Source organism: Ovis canadensis, chromosome 19, assembly GCF_042477335.2.
Source record: "Ovis canadensis isolate MfBH-ARS-UI-01 breed Bighorn chromosome 19, ARS-UI_OviCan_v2, whole genome shotgun sequence".
NCBI lineage: Eukaryota > Metazoa > Chordata > Mammalia > Artiodactyla > Bovidae > Ovis > Ovis canadensis.
In genome coordinates, this window is record NC_091263.1 from 48,574,252 (window position 1) to 48,596,585 (window position 22,334).

Genomic DNA, 22,334 nt, shown 5'->3' on the forward strand with positions numbered 1-22,334 from the left:
AGGGCTTTCTGCCCTTGCCATGTGAAATGCACAGGTTAGAACAAACTGGATCAAACAGGTGGACTACTCTTATCCAGTAAGGCCATAGGCAATAAAAAATAGTGTTCAAATTTCGCCTTTCAGAATTAGGGTTCAAATAGATTTCCTATTTTTTCCCCCTCTGGCAAAGAAATACAGCTTGTATTCTGAGGTACGATCAAATACTTTGACAATATTTTTCATCCTGTATGTCAACTGTTTTTAATAATTCAAACTGATTCTCTTTAGAATGCAAAATTCTCCCTTTGCACAGATTGATGATATAAAGTCACTAAGGGGGAATATGGAGGCTGATTTTAGGTTTGTTCCATTAAAAATTATACTTTTCCCTGAGACACAGAATGATAACATAAAAACCCATTTACCAAAGGAGAAAAAAAAATTATCCTAATTGCACAGACTAACAGTAATAGTATAAAATGACTTCCTGGGAAAGTTTAGCTCACAAATGCTCTGAACCTTTACTAAATCAAATGAATAACAGGACCATCAACTGCTTGGAGAACTTTCAAATTGTAATTTTCTATTTTGTGCAGAATATTGGAATAGTACTTACTTGGCTTGGCTAAAATCAGACTAATGACTTGAGAGTTACTATTTTAATTCATTTAATGATTGCTTGATGACTTAAAAAGTTTTTGCTTCCCTTTTGCTATGGCTTTTTAATGAAATTAATCTATGAAATGATTAGATGTATAAAATGAAAGTTTTGTACAATAATCTCTGTTGCTCTCAGTTTGATAATTGGAAAATTGGTGGAAGAAGAGATGTATCTAGGATTATGAATGTCCATAGGGGAAATGACAATATTATATTGTATTAAGCAAAACAATAAGTATTGCATTTCTGCTTTAAGAATAAGCATTTATATCAGTGGTACAAATATTTATACTACAGGAGATTTTGCTCCCTCTCCTCCTCCATTAATACCCCACTCATCTCAAGGACATTTGGCAATATACAGTAACAGATTTGATTGTCACTATCAGTCATTTGCTACTGGCATCTAGCAAGTAGAGGCTAATTTTGCTAATAAATATTCTACAATGCACATCCTAAAAATGTTAATAGTATTGAGGTTAAGATCCTCTAACTTATACGCTTGCTACCAAACATTCTTTCTTTCATTGCTTCTGAGTTGTACACTGCAGTGGTTAAGTGGTTAACGCTTGGAAATGATCTGTGTTCATTGTAAAACATCTGGATTGAACTCTGGATTCAAAAGTCAGCCCTGCCCCCTTGTAGCCATATAACCTGAGGCAGACCCATATAACCTGCCCCTATGTCTTTTTTCTAATCTGTGATAGAGGAATAGCATTCATCTCACAGAGCTATTTTGAGAACTGACTCAGGTGGACACTCTTAGTAAATGTGCTTAACACATTGATTGCACATATTATAGATCCAACTCAACTATTATTGTTTTTATTACTATGAGAAGAACTTGGGTGGGGTTATGGAAGATGAAGCAAGGTATTTTGTTTGGTCTGTTTTGATGAAGCCATTTTGGCACTACAGATATTCTGATATACCCTAAAATATAAGACACTAGAATTTCATTTTAAAAATTACGGCATAACTTCTACCACAGACACCCTTAGTCCAGTCTTCAATCCCTAAATGTATTTAGAATTGAAGAATGGACTATTCTCTCCCTTCTCCCTAAGTCTGAAACATCTTGTCCATCTGTCATTTTCAACCTACCCCCATCCCTATTTTGAACCTCAGTTAAGTTCTGTCACTCAACCGTGTCTGACTCTGCAACCCCATGGACTGAAGCACGCCAGGCTTCCCTCCCCTTCACCAACTCCAGGAGCTTGCTCAAAGTCATGTCCATTGAGTCGGTGATGCCATCCAACCATCTCATCCTCTGTCATCCCCTTTTTTTCCTGTCTTCAATCTTTCCTGGCATCAGGGTCTTTTCCAAGGAGTCAGTTATTTGCATCAGGTGGCCGAAGTATTGGAGTTTGAGATTCAGCATCAGAGAATCAGACGGTTAGATGGCATCACTGACTCATTTAGGCTTTCTTGCTTTGTCTTCTAAAGGAAACCAGATTTTCCACCCATGACAGTAGATGCTGTGGGAAGATGATGCTGTCGAAAGGACTTAGGAATGCAACTGGGAAGAGCTGGGTGCTTCAGGCTCAGGTTGTGAAGGATAGCATTCTTGACAGGACAAAAGCTATGACTAAGTGTGCCAAGGCAGAATTTATAAGGCCTTTCCTGAGGACAAAGAGTTAATATCCAACTCTGGCTGAGCAAACCCCTCATGAGGGAAGCCATTGGGGAGACAGTTAGAAACAGGTATTTAAACCAGTGGTTCAGTAGCCTTAAGCACTGACTGGAAGAACTTAGATTTAATTTATAGTGATGGGAAGTATCAAATGATTTAAAATAGGACATATAAGTGACAAGATGAAAAGGATCTTTTGAGTCCTTTAAAAATATATTATTTTTTACTATAATATGCATTAATTATGATAAATTTAGATAAAAATAAAGAAAAATCACCCCAATCCTACTTTCTAGATTTCAAATTATTTATGGTTATATATGGGCTTCCTGGGTGGCTAAGTGGTAAAAAATCCACCTGCAATGTAGGAGACACAAGAGATTCGGGTTTGATCCCGAATTCGGAAAGATACACTGGAGGAGGGCACAGCAACCCAATCCAGTATTCTTGCCAGGAAAATCCCAGTTAGATAGTGTACACCTGGAGTAGTCAGCAGGGCAGCCATTAGCTATGAGTAGCTATTCAAAATTAAATGTAAATTAATTAAAATAAATTTAAATAAAGAATTTATTTTCTTAGTTCCACTAGTCACATTTAAGTCCTCAAAAGCCATACATGACTGATGGCTATAATACCAGACAGCCCAGATAAAGAACTTTTCCCTCACTGCAAAAAGATCTATTGGATAGTGCTGGCATAGATTCAGTCCCAGATTGATTGAGATTGGCCTCTTCCTAATCATTATCTCAGGCAACTTACTCTCTTCCATGAGACTCAGTTTGCAAATCTGTAAAATAAGGCTGTGGTGGGAACTAAGTTCTGTAAGGCTTGGAGAAAGCACACACCTATTCAATAAAAGTTGGGAACAAGAGAGAGAGGTTGGGGAGAGGTGGATCTTGACGGTATCTAAGAACTCTGAAGAACAGTGAAGAAACCCACTAGTGTTCCGTGTAACACTGGGCAGGTTCTTTCCCTTCATGGGCCTCAACTTCCATTCTTGTTAGAAGGTATTGGCAGATTTCTAGATATTTTTGAATCTTTGAATTTTCTTTTTAGGGTGATTTTTGCACTGGTTTCATCTTCATTTTGTTATCCATCTAGCCAGGATTGGTTGAGTACCTCCTGTCTTCGAGGCACTGTACTGGTTGCAGGGTCGTAAGAGCAAGGAAGACATAGTCCCTGTCATTGTGGATTTTTAGATTTATAGCAGAAACTAACACATCATTGTACAACAATTATACTCCAATATAAAGAAAGAAAGAAGCAGACAAGAAACCATTGGGGTAACTGCCTAGTGATAATCACCAAGATGACTCCCAGCCTTGCCTTCAGGGAAGCTTCCTGAAGGGGATGGTGACTAAAAGAGGAGGGATGAGATAGCCAGAGTCTGGTGGACAATAGGGAAGAGTTGTTTCTGGCAAAGGGAACAGCATGGAACCTTCTCTTGGAGTTTCATTCCATACTGTTTGATCTCATGTAGTAATTAGATTTCAGGGAGGTAGGGAAAGGTTAAGGAACATACTAGAAGTGGGGTAAGAAATGGAAAAGAAAATGAGCGAGAAAGAGAATTGGATGACTGCTTTTTTCTCTAGCCTACTCCAAGTCCCACTTTCTGGGTCAGTGCTTCTCCAGTCATGGTAACTGGATCACCAACAATACAGATGGTGGGGTGGGAGAGGTACTTATAAAAATACAGAAGGGCTTACTGAATCAGAACATATGGAGGACATGGTCCCAAGGATATAAAACAAACAAACAAACTAAACCAAAACGGGATTCTATTAAGAACTCTGCTGTGACTGCTCATTTCCCAACAAAGCAGGGCATCTGAAATGGAATGTCTTTAATTTTGTTATTTAAATAAAGGATATGTTGATAATAGTGAAAGTGCTAAATTCCACAGCTCCCAATGGCAGTGGGAATGCAGATTTTGTTTCTGAAGAGAATTTCTTTCCCACAATCTGGTGCCAGTTTTCTGTTTCAGTACATGTTTCTTCATTATTTTTTGTATAGATGTTCCTCACTTCATCCATTTCCTAATTTCCTGACCAGTAGAATGACATTGCCTTTGTTTTTATCCTTATATCTTATTCTCCACAGCTTTTCAAGTGACCTTCTCCCCGAATGCTCCCTCTCTGGGTTTCTAGTCCTTACTTTTCCTTCTTTTTCATCTTAACTTTGATCTGTTACTATAGTTCAACCTTGCCTCCCCCAAATTTTCTCCAGGATACAATGAGAATTTCTCTTCAGTTCATTGCAATTTTGTCAAAGAAGACACATTTAGTTTCAAATCCCTTTTCTTCTGTGCACCTTATCATTTAAATAAGCTGCTCAGAAATGCCATCAAAATTAATCATTTTAATGCATTATTGAAGAGGGAAAAAAATAACTTCAGCACAATGGCACTTCTTTCTGTGCCATTGGCAAATAACAAAATTGAAGCATTGGTTAAAATGGCTGTCATGAACAGCAACAGAGATATTACCTATGTACATGATGAAAGGCCAAAGTTTCTTTGTCTGTGAATTCAAGAAATCTGTTATCCATTAAAGAAGAAATAACCAAACAAAATCCACAAATGCCCTTTGTTTCATCACCATAATAATGATTTTCATTCCTGACAGGGAGCAGCATGAACTCAAACACATTATTCATGGAAATTAGGGTTGTTTTGTAAAAAATTCTATTCAGTTCTACTGGTTATAACGAGTTTGTATTTGTCAAGTGGTTTTTATGCTTAAATGAAAAGGTAATGATAAACAACACTGGAACTGCTGGATGCATGATCCCTGTGCTAGGTTTCCTGACGTGCCTCTCTGGCAAATCGGTGCCCCACGAGTAATCACTGTGGATATGAAAATGAGCACATTATTTCACTGTTAACATGCATTGCTAAGATTAAGAGAGGGTGTGTGGGCCTACTGATGTTTTTATTTGCCTTCCTGGAACAATTAACTCAATAAGAAATAGTGTAGGCCATTTGTTCTAAATCCAAAGTTTGATCTATGAGTTTTGGAACTTAATATTTTCAGTGTGTGCAAAGTTTATGAGAAGTGCTACATTGTTGAAATAAGGTGCTGTCATACTTGGCCTTCATTTTACTAATGGGGAAACAGGCTCACAGACGTAAATAGTTAACTAACAAACATGAAAAAGGATTTCTTAGTCAAGTAAAGAAAGCCTGGTGGCTAACACCCACTGGGAACTCCAGTGCTTGATAATGCACTTGTAATAGGGAAGAACCTTTTGTATTCTATCAATATTCTAAGTTAGTTACTAAAGGGATGTTGTCTATAAGCTTAAGTTGTACATAATGACCAATCTCTGGGAACCCTGCCTCCCAAGTAATGAGCATCAAGCTAAAATACCTTTGTTCAGCTCAAAACATCCTGACCAGGTTCAACCGGTAAATGATGGCAAGGAGGAAGAAATTAACAAATCCCCTCCAGAAGGTGACCAGAACCAGGGAATGCCTGACATTACTTCTTCCCCTTTTAGTAAAAGCAGCCTGAATTCTAACTTGCACAAGATGATTCTTTGAGGCATGAGTTCATTATATTGTCAATTTGCTGGCTTTCCAAATAAAGTCACTATTCTTTGCCCCGATAGTTTGTCTCTCAATTTATTGGCCTGTTGTGTTTGTGTGGTGAGCAGTATGAGATTGGACTCAGCAACACACTGGCAAACTACATACTATTATAACCCCTTTTTCACATATAAAGGATTGAGACTTGAAATAACTGCCCCTGGGTCAGAACTTTTAAATTACAGAGACAAAAGCTGAACTCAGCTTGTCTAATGTCTACCTCTGTGCTTCAATCTTGATAGCAGACAGCATGGAATACTTTTGGTGGTGCTACTGCCTATGGCCACAGTTACTACTCAAGCAGTTCACAATTGCAAAATTGATCGAAAAAAGAATAGAATCACTGTTTATTCACCCTTAGCCAATGGTTCCATGCATCAGGGCTGACCTAGGCCCATGGTAGAAGATAGGTCTTGCACCCACATGTCAAGAATCTCTAAGAGCAGCATTTAGTCATCACCTCCATCTACGATTCATAGGGTTTTCAGTCTGCACTAGGAACTCAATGGAAGAAGACAGGGTAAGCTGTCTCTTGATTCACTGGGAAAGTTCTTGAGTGTTTATCACTATGGTTTGATTTGTTTGCTGCTTTTCTTTTTTTCTAGTTTTTGAACTAAAGAACCTTTTGAGAAAATTATTTACAAATGCAGATCTCAGACTCTATCCTAAATAATTCAGTAGGTCTAGAGTGGTGCCTAGGAATCTGTATTTTCAAAGCTCTAGAAATGTTAAAGGTTCCCTGACCTCTATCCTCCACCCTCTTCCAGGAGGCAACGACTTCAGACTCTTAATAGTTTCATCTGGCATGTACATACCTCTGCCCTTGTCCAATGCTATCAAGGTAAGTTACAAAGTGTCAGGGGTCTTATAACCCATATCTCAGATTGACTCTGGTGTTTCACATTAGATATCAAATAAATATTTACTAAGAACTTAGAGGAAGAAACATAACATTTTTTTTTTTTAGTTTTAAACATGAGGTTAGACTTTATTATTTAATGCATTAATAAAGAAGGACATTTACCATATTAACATTGTGTTTTTTAACATTTTGATAACTATTCTAAATGTAACTAGTTTCTTTTATCATTCCAGGCACTTTATTTTATGTATTCAAAAGCATTATTTTGAAAAGGGGTCATGGGCTTTTCACCAGGCTGCCGAAGGTGTCCATGGGCCCTGGTTACATACACACACCCACACACACACATACACACACTGATCCTTCATCCTCGTTGAGAGCAGTCTTTCCCTGGAACCAGAGCCCCTGCCAGGTCCAGGCAGCCCAATTCTCTGAGCATGTTGAGGAAAGTAAACCACTCCTGACACATGACAAAGATACTGCTTTAAGAAATATAACATTTATTAAGACCCTACTATGTGCAAGGTCTTTACACACATCTTATTGAATACTTACTATTGCTGTATGATGCAGGTAGCTCCTCAGATCACAGATTCATAGAAGACAGATATGGGATTTGAACTCAATCCAGTTTCACAGAAAACCCAGTGCTCATCTCAGTAAAGTACAGTGTAGAACTCTGGTGGAATCCTTGACTTCAAAGAGCTTCCTATTTGGGAAATAAAAAGGGTAGAAGATAGGGAGAAGTCTTAGGAGGTAGTCCAAAGTGTAAGTCATCCTACATGTGTTTATTTCAAACTTTCTCTAATCCTGGCCTAATGCTAAGCACTGGAAATACCATATGAAGGCCCTTATGCTCTATAGTCCCCAAACTCTTGGCTGCAGAGATGGCAGAATGAGAGAATCTGGATGAAGACACTGAAAACTTGCAGATCCAAGATTTGAGCTCAAGAGCTGACGACTAGCCAGTCTTCCAATTGAAACAGGAAAACTCATATGATGCTACCCAGCCCAAATAGTCACTAGTAGATAATGAAGCAAAGATTGCCACATATACTTGAATGGTAATCAGAAAGCTTCTGCCCACTCCATTTCCAAAAACTCTACCCCTACAGAAAAAAATTCCATCCTAATAGAACACTCCTCAAAGACTGTCTAAATAGGTTCACCTTCTTCTTTATAAAGTGTACTCTTTTTTTCAAACCCTTTCAAGTCTCGGCTGGAAAGAAAGTGCTAGTAACCAACTCCTTTGCCATAGACTGTCTGAATAAGCAGACTTTGATGAATTCTACAGGTGGTCTGCTTCCTTCTGTCAACATGTTCAAAGCTCTCATCAAGTTTAAACATTCAGTCTGCAAACATTAATAAGAGTCTTTTCTCCATATTGACTAGATGGTAGAACTCAATACAAGTAATGAGGATGAAGTGGGAATTCAGATCGACTCATGTTAGGAGGGTATGGTCAGCTTTGGGTCACACTCCCAAGCTGTGACCCTGGGCAAGTTACATTTCTTTCATGCAGTTACCCCTCTGGCACAATGAGAATAATAGCATCATCCTTTACAGGTTTCCTGTGAGGATTAAATGACCCATATTCAGAGGCAGCTGAACTGAGTACATGTAAAGGAACGAACATAGGTTTGACAGTGAAAAAAAAGGGACCTGTAAGTTGATACTGATACAAGTGAAAACAAGAATAAATAAAGAGGGATTTCCCTGACGAAACAGTGGTTGGGAATCCGCCTTCCAGCGGGGCAAATAGGCCCCAATCAGGAAGACCATGAGATCTGGAGCCTGCCCTCCACAAAGAAAAGATCTTGTATGCCGCAACTAAGATCTCAGGTGTACCAACACCCGACAGAACAAAAAATAAAAAAATAAAAAAAGAATAAACAAACATGGGGGACAATAAAGCTCTTCTGAGTAGAACATAAACTATAGAAAATCTAGAAAGGAATGGAACTAGACAATCATGATTTTACAACCATCACAGTAAAAACTGATATAAGAAATAATCATCAATGGATAAGAAATTTAGCCAGTAAAACTATGACTAAGAATCGGCTATAAAGCTACATATCTATATCTATTAAAAATGGGGATTGAGGCAAAATGTAAACAAGTGCTATCAATAAATCTGCATAAAGGATATTTGGGGGTTTGGGGATAATATTCTTGCAACTTTTCTGTAGATTTTTTTTTGGGGGGGGGTCAAAAACAAAAGGATAACTCAGTTGGTAAAAATCTGCCTGCAATGCAGGAGACCCCAGTTGGATTCCTGGGTTGGGAAGATCCCTTGGAGAAGGGAAAGGCTACCCATCCCAATATTCTGGCCTAGAGATTTCCATGGACAGTACAGTCCATGGGGTTACAAAGAGTGGGACACAACTGCGTGACTTTCACTTTCAAAGAAAACTAGCAGAAATAGTTGCTCAGTTCTGTTAAATTTGTACCTTTTCTCACGATCATAGGCTCAAGAATAAAGTAAGGTTAAAAATTCGAAAATGACACTTTATAGGGTTGGGAGAAGAAACCATGAGTTTGAAACTTTCCATCCTTATCAGATCTGTGACCCTCAATAAGCAAGGAAACCTCCTTGTGTCTCAGTTTTTTCTTCTGCAAAATGGGGATTTTTTTTTTTTCCATTGGTGCCTACTGGAAAGCTTGCTATGAACACTAAACGAGTCCTTATTTGTAAAGTGCCTGCCATATATTAAGCATATTTGCTAGCTATTTTTATTCCACAGACAGTGCTTAGAGTTATATAAACTCCAAGTAAACTCTTGGTCTTACTCGGGCGACTACACGTTTAAAATCCTTCAATACCTTTGTCTAAATCTTCACAAAGAGACAAAGTCTCACTAAAGGGTAGAGGGCCTCCACTGACCTCTTCAGGCCCGCTTGCTTCTCCTTCTCCCTCAAGGTTCACCTCAAACACCGCTTCCCTACAGGAGCCCCTGAGGCCCCAGGACCAGAGCAGAGGCCTATCCCTCGCTTGGCATCCCACACTGGCCGCTCCTCAGAGCACTCCCTGGAACTGGCAACAGGCACTGGCCTCTCGCTCCAGGGCACTTTAAGTCCACAACCGCTGGGCTCGGGGTGGGTTTTCGCTCACACTGTGACCCGCGGTAGCGCGAAGAGGAGGCTCCAAATGCTGAAAGTGAATTTGGGGCCGAGGTGGCGGTCGTCGTGGGGGACGCAGGGCTTCGACAGGGGCTCCCTCAGGAGTGCGGCCGCGTCCCAGGGTCACCAGGCGCGGCCGGGCGGAGGGGGCGGGGCGGGCGGTAGGCGGCGGGCGGCCCCGCCCCTTCCCCCTCCCTTCCTCTTCCAGCCCCCTCCCGCCCCGCCGGCACCCCGTCAGGATCCCCTCGCTGGCTTCCTGGATAAGATGGCGGCCCCCGTGGGAGCGCAGGCCCGGAAACTTCTGAGAGACCTGGCGCTCCGGCCCCCGCTCCTGGCGGCCAGGTCCCAGGTGAGCGGACCCCTTGGTGGGGGCCTCGAGCAGCCGTTGGTCCCCTTCCGTCCCCTTCTGTCCTCCTCTTCCTGGTACCGGGTGCGCGGTCGCGGCGCCACACCTGTGGAGAGGACGCGCGGTGCTGCGTCTGCGGCGCACGAGGGACCCCAGCACCCTCTGCTTCATGTGTGGAAAGGGGGTCTCGGGCTGAGGGGTTAATGACAGCCGGGACCACCTCAGAGTGAGAGCCACCCAACTCCCAGTTGTCGCTGACGTGGATTCCCTCAGCATCGGGAGGGCGCCGGGCCCTGTACCAGGCGCTGCACAGGCAACTTCAGGAAAAGTTCCTGGAAATGGGGTTTGAGGTCCTGAGGTGTTATTGTGTTGCCAACACACACACACACACACAAACACAACCAAAACACATGTTGCCAACACACACACACAACACCAAAACACAACCTAAAAGTTGAGAAATACTTTTTTTCTGAGGCATTTATTGAGGACTGTATCCTGAGGAAGTTTCTGGATAGCTCTGAGGAATTGTTGGAAAGAGGTAGGGGAGGAGCCAGGATGTACACGAGTTTTTGCTGGAAAACAAACAAAACACAAACCTTGTTGTGGAAGCTTAAAGGGTTAAGACTAATCACAAAATGTAGAAATGACAAGTTAGTGATTTTGATGCTTTTCTCCATATGGAAGCTGTAAGAGTCTGGGTATATTGAAATATTCCTTTGATATGCATCTTAACGTTATTTGCTGCTGCTGCTGCTAAGTCACTTCAGTCGTGTCCAACTCTGTGGGACCCCATAGATGGCAGCCGACTAGGCTCCTCCATCCCTGGGATTCTCTAGGCAAGAACACTGAAGTGGGTTGCCATTTCCTTCTCCAATGCATGAAAGTGAAAAGTGAAAGTGAAGTCGCTCAGTTGTGTGAAGTCGCGACCCCATGGACTGCAGCCTACCAGGCTTCTCCGTCCATGGGATTTTCCAGGCAAGAGTACTGGAGTGGGGTGCCATTGCCTTCTCCAGTTCCCCTCAGGGTGCACTGTATGGGGCCATTGCAGTGGCTACTGATTTGATGGTAGGCAGTGGCTACTGATTTGATGGTAGGCAACATTACTGTTTACTATAATGGTGGGAAACATTTTTTTCTTGTCTTCAGTTACCTGTTCTGAGGTAGCTGCCTGTCCTCAGTCGCCAGTCCTGCTTTTGAACCCATTTGTTAGGCCATGTGATAAAGGTACCTAGAAACCCACCCCAGCCTTGCTGGTTTAGTAACTCACTTCCTGGAATGAGCTGCCTGCTCTTGCCGACTGGCAGGGTTGGGTATGGGTGTGGGGTGCTGAGATGGTGAAAGGAGGGGGTCAAGGAGAATGATGGGAAACGTCCTTCCTCAATTTAGTGAAAATTCAGTCCTATCATTGGAACACATTTGAGTATTGACCTTGTCCTCTTTCTCCTTGTTTCTAGAGAATAAAATCCTAGGAGGGCCAATGATGGACACTGAATAGCTATTAGAGCTTGGCCTTTAGGAGATTTTACTTTCTGTAGATGGCAAGAGTCATAGTAGCCAGAAGGCCTTTGGGGAGTTATGAGTTGGTGATGACTCTTGGAGAAATGACTCAAGTACTCAACTCTACATTCTCTGTTAGAAATATCTCTTCCCTTTTGAAGAAAACAATATGGGGCTTGACCACAGCACAGCCTTGTCCTTGTCCTTTTCCCCATTTTTAATTGATGAGAGACAATTAAAATGATGATCATTCCTGCAGTTTTATCTAGGATGTGCATAGTATTTTTTTTTTAATTGAACGATAGCTACTGATGATTTTTGGAGTTACTCTAAACTTTGGTTAATTATGACATCTGAGTTATTCTTTTCTTCTTTTCTTTTCCTGACTTCTCATTTGTATGTTTGTGTTAATGCAAATTTAAAAGGTGCTAATAATATTACTGTAATATATTTAACAGGCACTTGACAATATGATAGGATAGCAAAGGGAATGGTGGCTTTTGTCTAATTAAAATCACTAATAACTGTTGTAATAGAGTAAGGGGAATACCTCCAGGTGATCAAGTTCCATTCATTAAATGTTAGAAAAAAACCAAGAACTGTGGTGCTAACTATGAGAGTAGACTTGAATTGATGAGCAACATGAGGCCTAAGGCAATGAAAATTCAAGCAAAAGAAGTAATTGTATAGAAAAATCCAAGTGTTTAGCTGAAGTATGATAGGGCTTCTTGCCTTACCAAGAAATGGGAGCCTGAATACAACACTTTAGAAAATCTGGGTGGGGGATACCCTTGGTTTTGCAAGAAGACTGGGTAAAAGAATCTTCTGCCTCACTCTATCTGAAAACTTTGATTTACGTGCTTATAGATGAAGTGTTGTCCTGTGAACACAAACTTAGGAGATGAGAATTCTGTTTTTTTTTTTTTTTAAGGCAAGAATAGTACACAGTGTTCAAGAACTGGAAATGGGCATTAGCAAGCATCTGATCCAAAAAACTCATTTCACAGGTCGAAAAATGGAGCACTAAAGAAGTTCAAGGACTTGTTCAAGGTTATAAAGAGAGTTTGTGGCAGAACTGATTCCAGGTTAAAGGTTTTCTTTTCAGTTTCCATTATACCAATTTCTGGTATAAGTTTCTTCATGAAAATACATTATACCAGCATGTAAGTTAGTCTGCAGAGCATAGAGTAAGTAACCATGACCAACACTACTGATCCATTTTAATTTTCTTCTTTGTAAACATCTTAGAAAAAATAGATGTTATGTAAGGAGCCCTTTTCATATTATTGGGTGTTTCTTTGTATCTGCTCCACCTGTCTATGCATTTATGTTGTGTTTACTTACTCCCTTGCCCAGGGCAGACGTTACACTTGAATAGGACCCTGTTTTTCCAGAAAACTTTATAATCCTCCCGAAGTGACTCAGAAATCGGTTGCTATTCTTGGTTTGGACCTACTTTGTGCCATCCCTTGTGCAAAACTTTTGTGTGTACAGAGATAAAAGACCCAGTTTCTCATATATGCATCAATATACGGTACATGTTTTTCTGACTTACTGCACTCTGTATGTGGAGAAGGCAATGGCACCCCACTCCAGTACTCTTGCCTGGAAAATCCCATGGACGGAGGAGCCTGGTAGGCTGCAGTCCATGGTGTCACTAAGAGTCGGACATGACTGAGTGACTTCACTTTCACTTTTCACTTTCATGCATTGGAGAAGGAAATGGCAACCCACTCCTGTGTTCTTGCCTGGAAAATCCCGGGGATGGTGGAGCCTGGTGGGCTGCCGTCTATGGGGTCCCACAGAGTTGGACACGACTGAAGCGACTTAGCAGCAGCAGCACTCTGTATGACAGACTCTAATGATGACCTAGATGGGTGGGATGGGAGGGGGTAGGGAGAACTAAGAGGAAGGGGATATATGTATACATAGAGCTGATTCACTTTATTGTATAGCAGAAACTAACATAACTTTGTAAAGAATTATACTCTTTAAAAAAAAAAGACCCAGTTTCTGCTGTGAGAAGTAACTTCAACCACTCTCACAGAGTGCCGTAGAATGACACTATCTATCCCCTCCTCATAGTTAAATTTGCCACATATTCTTAGGGCTTCCCTTGTGGCTCAGCTGGTAAAGTATTCGCCTGCAATGTGGGAGACCTGGGTTCGATCTCTGGGTTGTGAAAATCCCCTGGAGAAGGGAAGGGCTACCCGATTCAGTATTCTGGCCTGGAGAATTCCATGGACATATAGTCCATGGGGTGGCAAAGAGTCGGACACGACTGAGTGACCTTCACTTTCACTTTCCTGATGCTTAATGTCAGTGACAAACTGGAGATAATGAAGGACAGGGAAGCCTGGTGTGCTGCAGTCCTTGGGGTCATAAAGACTCGGACACAGCTGAGCAACTGAGCAACTGAACAACAACAAATGTTGTTGACATTTTGTTTTCTCTGTTGTTGGACCTCACATAGTTAGCACCACAGTTCTTGTTTTTTTTCCTAACACTTAAATAATGACTTTTATTTGATGTTACATCCTTAAAGTGTCACCCTTTTGCCGTTTATTTTACATATATTTTTTTCTATTCAGTTTCTACCGGGAAAAAGGCCTTTGAAGTGCTGATATTTGGGGATGGTAAACAAGACAGGTAGAGATCTTGCCCACATGATACTGTATTATAATAGGGGTGGGAAATGGCTAGACTGTACTTACATAAACAGTAATGAAAATGACTTCAGCCAGTGACAGATGCTATGAAGAAAGTAAAACAAGGTCTTGGGGTAGAAAATGAATAGTCTAGCCCAGATGGTGTGTCATAGATTAGTTTATCAAGGAAAACCAATTTGACAACTTGTTCTTTTTATTGTTTTGGTTAACTATTTTTATTGGAATGTAACACATATACTAAAAATATGCATGTTATAAGTGAACAGTTTGAGTTTTCACAAACTGAACGTGTCCAGGTGATCAGATCCATATCAAGAAATTAATCATGTAGCAGCAACTCAGAGAACACCCTTGTGCGGTTACAGTATTCCTACTGAGCAAAGAGTAACTGGTCTCCTGAATTAAGTCACCACAGACTGGTTTTGTTTTGTACTTTAAGTAAATGGAATTATATGCACTCATGTAATCAATATTATGAGATCCTGTAGGTGGCATTTTCACATTTGAACTGAGACCTGAGTAATGAAAAGTAGCCAACCAGGTGACTTGACATTCTGGGGAAGAGAGGACAGCAAATGCAAAGGCCCTTAGGTATGGCCTAAACTCAGCATATCCAGACCATTAAAAAGGTGGAACGTGATAGTACTAGTCATGGTGTGTAAGGTTGGCAGGGCCAGGATCAAGTAGGGCCTTGCAGGGTCTGGTAAGGAGTTTTTAAAAACTTACAGTTCTTGCATGACCTACCCACAGTTTTTCAGCTAGTAAAAAATAGCTGAATCCCAGTCTGGCTGCCAAAGGCCAGGCATGTAATTATAGTGCGCTCTCTATTATAAATAGCACAATATAGCAAGGCAAAGCCTTATTGGGCACTAAAATGAGCCCGTTACATTAGTCATGTCTTAGGAGAAGTCTTGATTGAGGGCACTGAGTTTAAATGTTTAATGGTGATCTAATCATGGTATTTAGCTTTTTAGTATGTTTACCCTCTCATAATGGTTGGGTGCAGTTCACAGAGCTGTTCTGTTGCAGGAGAAGCACATTGTGGGAAACACTGTCCCTAAGACCCCTAGCTGTACAGTCCTTGGTGTGTGGTTCTCTAAAAAGACCACAGCTTCTGTCCAAGAGCTCAGGGAGGAATGTGCCTTGTTGAGGGAAATGGAAACCATGCCCCTGCTCTTGTATACCTTACAGTAGCTGACTCCAGCTTGATTTTCTGCTCTTACCAGAAGTGGGAAAAGAAAGATAGATGCCTGGCTTTTAGAAGTGAAGGCTGAAGCTTACATGGAAATTTTTAATCAGCTAAATATGGCTGTGGAGCCTGCGTTGAAAGTTGTGACTCACCTTTATCTGCTTTCTTGCCTAGAAGAATAAATATCTGACTTTTTTTTCTTTTTAAAAAACTGCAGTGTCCTTAGAAAAGGAAATTCATGTCAAATACTTTAGATGATAAACTACTGATTTCTGTGTGGGGAAGATCTTTTAAGTGATAGCTCATCCCAAGTTGGTTTTGTTTACTGAGAAGGAAGCATTTCTTTCATGTATAAGAGATGGAGTACACAGACCCACAGTCATGAGAATCTTGCTGCCCTTGTATCCTGGCCCAATTCTATAGACACAATGCCCAGAAACTCACTGACATATCTTGTAGTTTGGGGAGGAAAACCAGTGATATATGCAACTTCAGATCATTTGTCTTTCAACTTGTTTTACTATTCACTCAGTCTGGTATTGTCCTTTGCTAGCTGCATCCATCATTCTCTGTTACTTGATGAAAACGTTTGCCCAAAGAATTTGAGCAACTTCTATACATTTGAGCAAATAATAAAATCAGTATGTGTGTGTGCTGGGTGTGCTCAGTCTTGTACAATTCATTTGCAACCCCTTGGACTGTAGCCTGCCAGGCTCTCAGTCCATGGGATTTTCCAGGTGAGAAAACTAGAGAGAATCGCCATTTCCTCTTCCAGGGCATCTCCCCAGCCCAGGGATTGAACCCACGTCTCTTGCATCTCCTGAACTGGCAGGCGGATTCTTTACCGCTGCAACACTTGGGAAGCAGTGCATAAAGTCAGTATATTGATGAAATTTTGGGAAATGACAGAATTAGAATTAAAGAGGATATAGGAGAAGGCATGCCAGGTGGAGTGGATTATGGGCCAAGGCAGAGGAGAGAGAGATGGGGAGATTAGAGCAGTCATTGCAGCAGCCATGAAAGGCTGGTGGAGATCTTTTAGGCAAATGAGGAAGGAAAGAAGGGCTGTAGAAAGGCCAGAATTTGCCATGATATTGAACTACATAACTGAACATCAAGCACATATTGTTCACTTAGTAAATATTTTCTGAATGCTTAGTCTTTGCCCAGTGCTATTTGTTGTAAGCTCTCTGAAGGCAGAGACTATTTATAGGGAAGACTATTTTCCCTATAAATTTAGTGCTTTAGAGAATGTACCATGAGTGCGGGAGTGCAGGAAGAGGACACATAGCCCTACCCTCAGGGGGCTCATTGTCTAGTGGCAAAACTGATGTGTAAACCAGTAATCATACTGCAGCGTTGTGAGATCAGTAGAGCTATGTTTTTAGTCCTCTAAGACACTGTTAGAGGCTCTTGCTTTTTCCTCTGCCTGAAACGCTATTCCCTCTGATCTCATGCCTTGTTCTCCTCTCCCATCATTCAGCTTGTCATTTAACTTTCTGATTCTAAGTAGTCTTCCAACAGGGCTTTTGCTATATAGGATAGTATCCGACTAACCTTCTCCCCTGAGACTATTTTCTGCTTCTCACCTGCTTTTTAACACTTTGTGCTGTGCTTTGTTGCTCAGTTGTGTGTGACACTTTGCGAGCCCATGGACTGTCACTCGCCAAGCTACTCTGTCCATGGGGATTCTCCAGGCAATAATATTGGATTGAGTTGCCATGCTCTCCTCCAGGGGATCTTCCCAACCCAGGGATTGAACCCAGGTCTCCCACATTGCAGGTGGATTCTTTACCACTTTTTTTTGTAGTTTATTATGTGTTTTTGTTTGTTTTATTATCTGTCTTCCTTCCTTTCCCACAAATGTAAGAATGTAAAGTCTGTGAGGGTAAAGACTGTTCTTATACACTCCTATTTTACCAGTCTGCCTGAACAAGTGTCCAGTAAGCTTTTGTGGTTTAGATGAATTCATGGAGTGCAGAGAACAAGAGACAGGTAAGTAACAGAGAAATTGAGGACTGATGCCCATGTGACTTAGTGGGTAAAGAATCCACCTGCAGTGTAGGAGATGTAGGAGATGCCAGTTTGATCCCTGGGTTTGGAAGATTCCCCTGGAGGAGGGCGTGGGATCCCAGTCTAGTGTTCTTGCCTGGAGAATCCCATGGACAGAGGAGCTTGGCGGGCTACAGTCCATGGGGCTGCAAAAGAGTTGGATATGACTGAAGTGACTGAGCACGCACACACACACACACACACAGAGATGATTTAGGCAAGTGAGAAAGGAAAAGTCTGGTGGTGAAAGGGCTTTCATAATAATAGTACTGTGCTTTCATATGTGACAATTTTTGTGCAAAGTGATTTCTGTGCATGATTTCCTTAAACCTTACATGTTACTGCAGGCAGATTGTACTGTCTTCATATTGCATGTAACAGAGCAGAGGCATAGACCAGTCACGTAATAACCTGCTTAAAATCACAGGGCCTGGGAGTCACCTGCCTCATGATGATACCTGTTAAAACAGTAAGTTATGTTGCCAGATGGTCTTGTTTGACCTGAACTGTTTAATTATGCTGATTGCTTACTTCCACATCTTTTTGTCCCTGAGGGATGGATACCTTGGTGTTTGAGCTTATGCTAATTTATTGTTGTTCAGTCACTAAGTTGTGTCTGACTCTTTGTGACGCCATGGACTGTAGCCCAGCAGGCTTCGCTGTCCTTCACCATCTCCGGGAGTTTGCCCAAAGTCATGTCCATTGAGTTGGTGATGCCATCCAACCATCTCATCCTCTTTTGGCCCCTTCTGTTCCTTCCTCAATCTTTTCCAGCATCAGAATCTTTTCCAGTGAACTGGCTCTTTGCATCAGATGGCCAAAGTATTGGATATTCGCCTTCAGCATCAGTCCTTCCAATGGATATTCAGGGTTGATTTACTTTAGGATTGACTGGTTTGATCTCCTTGCTGTCCAAGGGACTCTCAAGAATCTTCTCAAGTACCACAGTGTGAAAGCATCAATTCTTCAGCACTCAGCCTTCTTTATGGTCCAAGTCTCAAATTTGTACATGACTACTGGGAAAACCAAAGCTTTGACTAGATGGATGTTTGCTGGCAAAGTGATGTCTCTGCTTTTTAATATGCTGTCTAGGTTGTCATAGCTTTTCCTTCCAAGGAGCAAGCGTCTTTTAATTTTATGGTTGCTGTCACCATCTACAGTGATTTTGGAGGCCAAGAAAATAAAATCTGTCACTGTTCCCACTTTTTCCCTTTCTATTTGCCATGAAGTGATGGGACTAGATGCCTTGATCTTAGTTTTTTGGATGTTGAATTTTAAGCCAGCCTTTTTGCTTTCTTCTTTGACCCTGATCAAGAGGCTCTTTAACGTAGATGGACTAATCAACTTTTCATGATTGTCTTCTTATCTGGCTCTTTTGTTGTTCTTTAATAGTTCAGTCGTGTTTGACTCTTTGCGACCCCTTGGACTATAGCATGCCAGGCTTCCCTGTGCTTCAACATCTCCCAGAGCTTGCTCAAACTCATATCCACTGAGTGGGTGATATCATCCCTCTGACTCTTATCAGGCTCTTATCTGACACCCTCCTTCCTAGGCTCCAGGGTCTGGGAAGCAGGAGAAAAGGGTATGATTTCTGTATTAAAATAGGGCTAAATTCAAATTCTAGGTCTGCCAAATTCTAGCTCTACAAATTATTGAACTTGACAGACCCTCAATTTCTTGTTCTCTAAAAGGAGATACTTCTTACAGATGGTTACAAAGATTGAGTGAGATGATATGCATGACATCTGACGTTCTGGTTAGATGGTAGGCTCAGAGTCATTATTTCTCTTGCAGTGAATTTTTGAAGCTAAATTTAGTTGCTTTATAAATTTAGGCTTTATTAAGTCAGAATAGTTTTCCTTTCCCAGATTTGGTACATATTTATCATTTGCTGCCATATCAGGGTTAGGTACTGCGTTGGCATTTCCAAATGTTTTATTTCACTTAATCCTGTAGCAACCACATGAAACAGGTGATTATTCTGTTTACATCTAGGGATCTTGAGGCTCAGAGAATTGAAGGCCTGTCTCCTGGGTCCCAGTTCTCATTGCAAAGATGGGGTGAAGGTCTGGTGAGGCTTAAGGTGGCAGTAGGGAAGGTCACATGGGGAGCTCAGTTGCACCATCCTGGATGTTGCTCCATTCCAGAAATGTTTGCACATCTTAGTGTTGACTTAGTAGCTATGGTTTCTGGACCTCATGTGCGTCAAAGATTTGAGGTGGGCAGACACCCAAACACTAGGTTACAGTGCTTGACATGTACCCAAGGGCAACTGGCATATGCCCTTCACTGTCTGCCGAGCACACAGCACTGCCTTTAGCATTTCAGGAATACTGAACAAATTGTGAAACTGGCTTTGGAGAGTGAGTTTTGGGGAATGGTGATAGAGAATAGAGTTTTCTAGTATTCTGAGTTCACACTTCGATCAGTGTGCTGATTATGTTGCCAGCTTTTGTCCCTTTCTAGAAATGAGTCCAATAATACAGCACCTGAATACTAGTCACAAAAGCATAAATTTCTAACATTTACCTCTAAAATTTATTTTTATTTTAAAATGAAGGAGTTTGATATAATGTTTGAGTTGATATTTGAGACATGGCAAAGCTTAAGGAATAGGTTTGTGTAAGTTTGGGGCATAAGAATGAGGGTGGAATAAGAGGGGCTGGATCTTTTTCTACCCTCATTTCTCCATGAGCTTATCCCATTTCCATTTCTAGGCTGTCTTAGGTCCAGGGTTGTGACTCAAGGATCCAGAGGAATTGGATAAGGTGCCTTGTGAAGTTAGAGGTCAGGGAGCAGTGAGAGACAAGTTTGGAGACATAAGCAGGGGCAAAATTTTGCTAATCTTGTGAGTCTGGTAATGCAGTTAAGATTAGTTCTTGAGGACAAGGGGAGCTCAGGTTACTTTTCAGAGTGAATGTGAGCACTGTGAATAATTACACCAGCACATGTAAGAGAAACCTAAGCTGTGCCTAGAAAACTGATATATGGTCCTTCTAACTAAAATGGACTGAATGGTGACAGTCAGGATAGAAGAGAAGCATTGGCATTATTAAGGAAAGAGACTGAATAAGATTCATGCTTTCCCTGCTGGATCTCCATCGCTGGCTTCTTTTCTCCACTACTGTGTACTAAAAAGGTGATAAAAGGCTGTTTACCGTCCCTTAGCAGAGAAGGTGTGAGTTGCTGTAGCTATGAAAGATCCTCACTTATCTCTGCCATGGAACCAAGTGCTCTGTCCTTATGCTTAGGTGTTCTCTGGACATGTTGTTATGGCCTACAGAACAAGAACAGGTGAATAAAAGAAGAGAAGTATAAAGACCCATATATTTGCCAGGCTTGCAAAGCACAGGTTTCTAAACTTGAGCACAATGAAGAGCTTTCCCAAGTCCCAAGTCTACCTTATCCAGTATTCACAGCATTCTGGGCCCTGTGGAATCTTGCCATCTGGCTTAGTTATTTCCTTTTGCGCTCTCACTCTTGTATGAACGATGCAGTTGATTGTTATACCTTCTTTGGTTGAGAGATCTCCTTTGACTTATCTCAAGGGGGTAAAAAAAGAGAAAGTTTTATTGAAAGGGACACATACCAGAACTCAAGATTAATCTTCCTTGATGTTGGCTCCTCTGTGCATCTTCGTTCTCTGTAACTTCCACCTGCCCATAACTTTGTCCATTTTTTGGTCCACTCCAGCTTCATAACCCTAACACATCATCCATCCGTGTCTCCCAGAACATCTCATTGATCTAGCTCATCATTTTGCTCTAATGTTCAAGTCACTGACCAGCTGCAAGATTGGATGCTGCTTTGTAAAGTATGCATCTCTGCCCTTCCATTTGTGGTTGAAGTAGGGAGGTCTTGGAGAGGACCAGCATCATAGGCCCTTGAGTAGGAGGTCTCTGGGTGCAGTGTTGGTGGGGTGGCCTGATCCATTTAGAGTTCCTTTATGAACTGCTGCTAACTTGTCCATCTTCTTCTCCAGGTTCACTTGTTCACTTTTGGTTTGTTTCCTTTTTTGCATTTTCAAATTTCTGAAGATTGTCTCACTTTTCACTTGGCTGATCTTAGGCTAATTTATCGGAAATTAAGGTGAGGATGAAATAGTTGGATAGCATCACCGACTCAAAGAATATGAATAGAAGCAAACTCTAGGAGATGGTGAAGGACAGGGAAGCCTGGCATGTTGCAATCCATGGGGTCACAGAATCAGACACGACTTAGCGACTGAACAACAAGGTGATGTAGTGGGCTTTGTTTTAGACCATTTTCTTATGATCACAATGAAATAATTCTCTGGAGAAAATTATTAAGTGGGAAAAGGGTTATCATGGCAATCATCCAAATAGTCAAGTGAGTGTTTTCAAGACAAATGTAGAAAGCAGGCTTTATGTGGCCCTGGAATACTTCGCAGCTTTGTTTGGAGCAATAATCTGATTTGAAGTAACCCAACTTCTCTTGGGTTCATCTCCACTTTACACTTCCCTAAGAGGATTTGTTTGGGTTCTTTTGCCATCACTCAATAAAAACCTGCCATATTGGGCAGGACTTCCTTGAAGCTATCTGCAGAGGGTGCTGGCTCTGACATTAATCCCTGGTGCAGTCATGTGGGACTCAGGGCACAGGATTTATTTCATTTAAACCATAAGTATGAAAACTATATTTTATCCTCCAAAGTGGGGCACTTTTGATAATTAAAGGGAGCACTGTTAATAATTATGCCAGAATACTAGGCTTC

At 41.3% G+C, this 22,334-nt stretch overlaps 2 protein-coding genes across 4 annotated transcripts in view; one reads left to right on the top strand and one right to left on the bottom strand.

The window, feature by feature from the left end:
• The window catches only part of TAFA1 (TAFA chemokine like family member 1), a 900,385-nt gene extending 890,402 nt beyond the window's left edge, over positions 1 to 9,983 (bottom strand). Inside the window, exons 1-2 of one of the 3 annotated variants that reach the window (XM_069561846.1) lie at positions 9,836 to 9,983; positions 7,276 to 7,429 (exon numbers count right to left, since the gene is read on the bottom strand). The gene's annotated coding sequence lies outside the window, so the exon portion shown is untranslated. Of the gene's footprint in view, positions 1 to 7,275; positions 7,430 to 9,607 lie in introns of all 3 variants that reach the window. The other 2 variants (XM_069561844.1, XM_069561845.1) reach the window with 2 other exon arrangements.
• SUCLG2 (succinate-CoA ligase GDP-forming subunit beta) overlaps positions 9,737 to 22,334 on the top strand; it is a 287,354-nt gene continuing 274,756 nt past the window's right edge. The window contains exon 1 of the mRNA XM_069561842.1: positions 9,737 to 10,192. Coding sequence (XP_069417943.1) covers positions 9,872 to 10,192 — 321 coding nt within the window. The 5' untranslated portion in view covers positions 9,737 to 9,871. The remainder of the gene's footprint in view (positions 10,193 to 22,334) is intronic.